We start from the raw sequence: 2,370 nt of genomic DNA, 5'->3' as shown, positions 1-2,370 counted from the left end.
AGTCCAGCTTATCTTCGAATGGGCACAGACCTTGAATAATCACTTTATGACCAGACATTAATCAATATTTCGACGAAAATGAGAAAAAAATCACCACCTTATCTTTTTTGTTTTTTCCAGCGATACTGAGCAGACGAGCCTAATCACTTTTGTTGAATTTATTTTCTAAGTTTTAGGAGAATTTCAAATCCACCGTTCATTTTTTGTGATTCCAATTTTTGTCCCTTTGTTAGTTATTTTTTCATTAGTATTTTTAATCTCGAGCAGATTTTTGTTTTTAAAATATGAAATAGATATTTCATGACAATTTCGACCTTATTTTTAGTCTCTTAAACGAATCATAAATCACAACAATGATTGATATTTCTGTCTGTTGCCACCAGTAAAGCGAAACAGGAGAGAAGATGACTTCTGCGGAGAACGGCACCAGCGCCGCCGGCGCCCCTGCCTTCAAGATCTACACCGGCGCCGATCCGTTCGGTTGCCCCCTCAAGGATGCCCTCGTCGCCCACCTCCACTCCCTCCCCGGCGTAGAAGTCGTCGACCTCGGCACCGACAAATATTATTCTGTCGCCGAGCAGATCGGCCGGCTCGTGAGCGCTGCCGCCGCTTCTGGAGGCTCTTCCCCCGAAACCCGCGGCGTCATCGCCTGCGGCACTGGAGTCGGCGTTTCCATCTTCGCCAACAAGTTCCCCCGTGTCTATGCCGCCGCCTGCTTCTCCGAGGGCGATGCCGCCAACGCCCGATCTATCAGCGCCTGCAACGTCCTCACCGTCTCCGGTATGAACACCACCCCCGAGGACGCCGTCAAGATTCTTGAAACCTGGCTCAAAACCCCCTTCAAAGCTCCCTGCCCGGCCTCCGGTGACGCCGATTGGCCGGATGATATCCAGGACTTCCTCGATAACGCCCCAAAAGAGATGGCCGCCATCCCCAACATCGCCTCCTCCTGTGCCATCTGCTGCCTGAGGAAAGCCATCACTTTTGAGCCCGTCGAGATCATGCCGGGCGGCGAGATGAAGATTGCGCGCGAGAGCCCGACGTCGGCGATAGTTAGGTTTAAGGCTGGGAGCGTTGAGCCGGCGCACCACCACACTTTCGGGCACGACCTCCTGGTGATGAAAGGGAAGAAGAAAGTTTGGAATTTGACAAAAAAGGAGAGCTATGATCTTGAAGATGGGGACTTCCTGTTTACGCCGGCAGGCGATGTGCATCGAGTCAAGTACTTTACGGATACTGAGTTCTTCATCCGGTGGGACGGGGATTGGGATATCTTCCTTGATGAGGACCTGAAAGCAGCTAACGAAGCCATTGACAAGGAGCTTGCTGGCAGTGGTAATTGAGATGAGACGCTCCTTGTGAGGTACATATTTGAAGCTTTAATTCTCTGTTTATGGCTCTAAATATGATGATCTTGCTTGTTTCTGAGCACGACTGTGTTACTTTAGCTATGTGTGAATTGCTGCTTGTTAGAATAAAATGGTGTTTGGAAAACTGCTGCTAGGAAGTGAAGAGAAACAGTGCTGAAAAAATTTGTAAGAACTTTGGTGTCTTGTGTGTTTTTACAAATTACCAGTTGCTTTTCCTAGAATAATTGTGCAAATCTGTATTGGCAATGAAGCCTTGAATCTTCACCAATGCATGCAATAAGGTAGGATTCAAATGCTTGAAATCACTGCATTTGCTTTTCAGAATTTGATTCTGAAATCGACTCCTAGTCTGTTAGGTGTATATGACATGGTTAACAAAATCTCTCTTAAGCCTTGTTTTAAGCATGAACTCAAAGATTATACACATCCAAATAGGTTAATTAGAACAACAAACGCAGAGCTTAAGAGTATGAAACCGTCCAAACAAGAAATACAAACAAGAGTTGCATAAAACCCAAGGGAACGATAGCAAATACTCAACGAGATTTTGAAAGCATTGGACCCATTCATTACTTTGCTGTCTCAAACCCAGCAACCAAGTTCTGCGTCACCAAGAATGCAATGTATTAGATACAACCATGCAGCGAAGCTGCTGGTAAAAAAACAACTAGATTTTTTAGAATAATCTTAAATAGGAATAGTTATGATTGAATGATATTTAGAGATTTTGGATGTCAACCCAGAGTGGGAAAGTGTAGATGAAGAATCCACTAAGGATAAAACCTTTAAGCTAATGATCCTTTATCAATCAATCTTGAATTTGTCTTTGAAGGGTCATCCCTAGCAGACAACTATTTTTCCCAAGGTTAGCACCATACAATATGTTAAGTGCAACTAGCGTCTTATATCTGAAGCACTTATCCTGTATTATCTTTCATACAAAATCTATATGGTTCATAAAAACTCTGTTAATCATTATCAGTATGTCGCCTTGAACTAT

The 2,370-nt window shown here is 44.1% G+C and overlaps 1 protein-coding gene across 1 annotated transcript; it reads left to right on the top strand.

Moving 5' to 3' along the window:
• Positions 1–333: 333 nt before the first annotated feature.
• Positions 334–1,591, top strand: LOC122006434 (DNA damage-repair/toleration protein DRT102-like). Its single transcript, XM_042561938.1, has one exon. It carries the CDS (start codon positions 405–407, stop codon positions 1,341–1,343), a length of 939 nt encoding a protein of 312 aa, XP_042417872.1. The 5' UTR covers positions 334–404; the 3' UTR covers positions 1,344–1,591.
• Positions 1,592–2,370: the final 779 nt, after the last annotated feature.

Source organism: Zingiber officinale, chromosome 7B (assembly GCF_018446385.1).
Source record: "Zingiber officinale cultivar Zhangliang chromosome 7B, Zo_v1.1, whole genome shotgun sequence".
Classification (NCBI taxonomy): Eukaryota; Viridiplantae; Streptophyta; class Magnoliopsida; order Zingiberales; family Zingiberaceae; genus Zingiber; species Zingiber officinale.
Note: the sequence above shows the minus strand (reverse complement) of the source record. Positions and strands in the feature narration are given on the sequence as shown.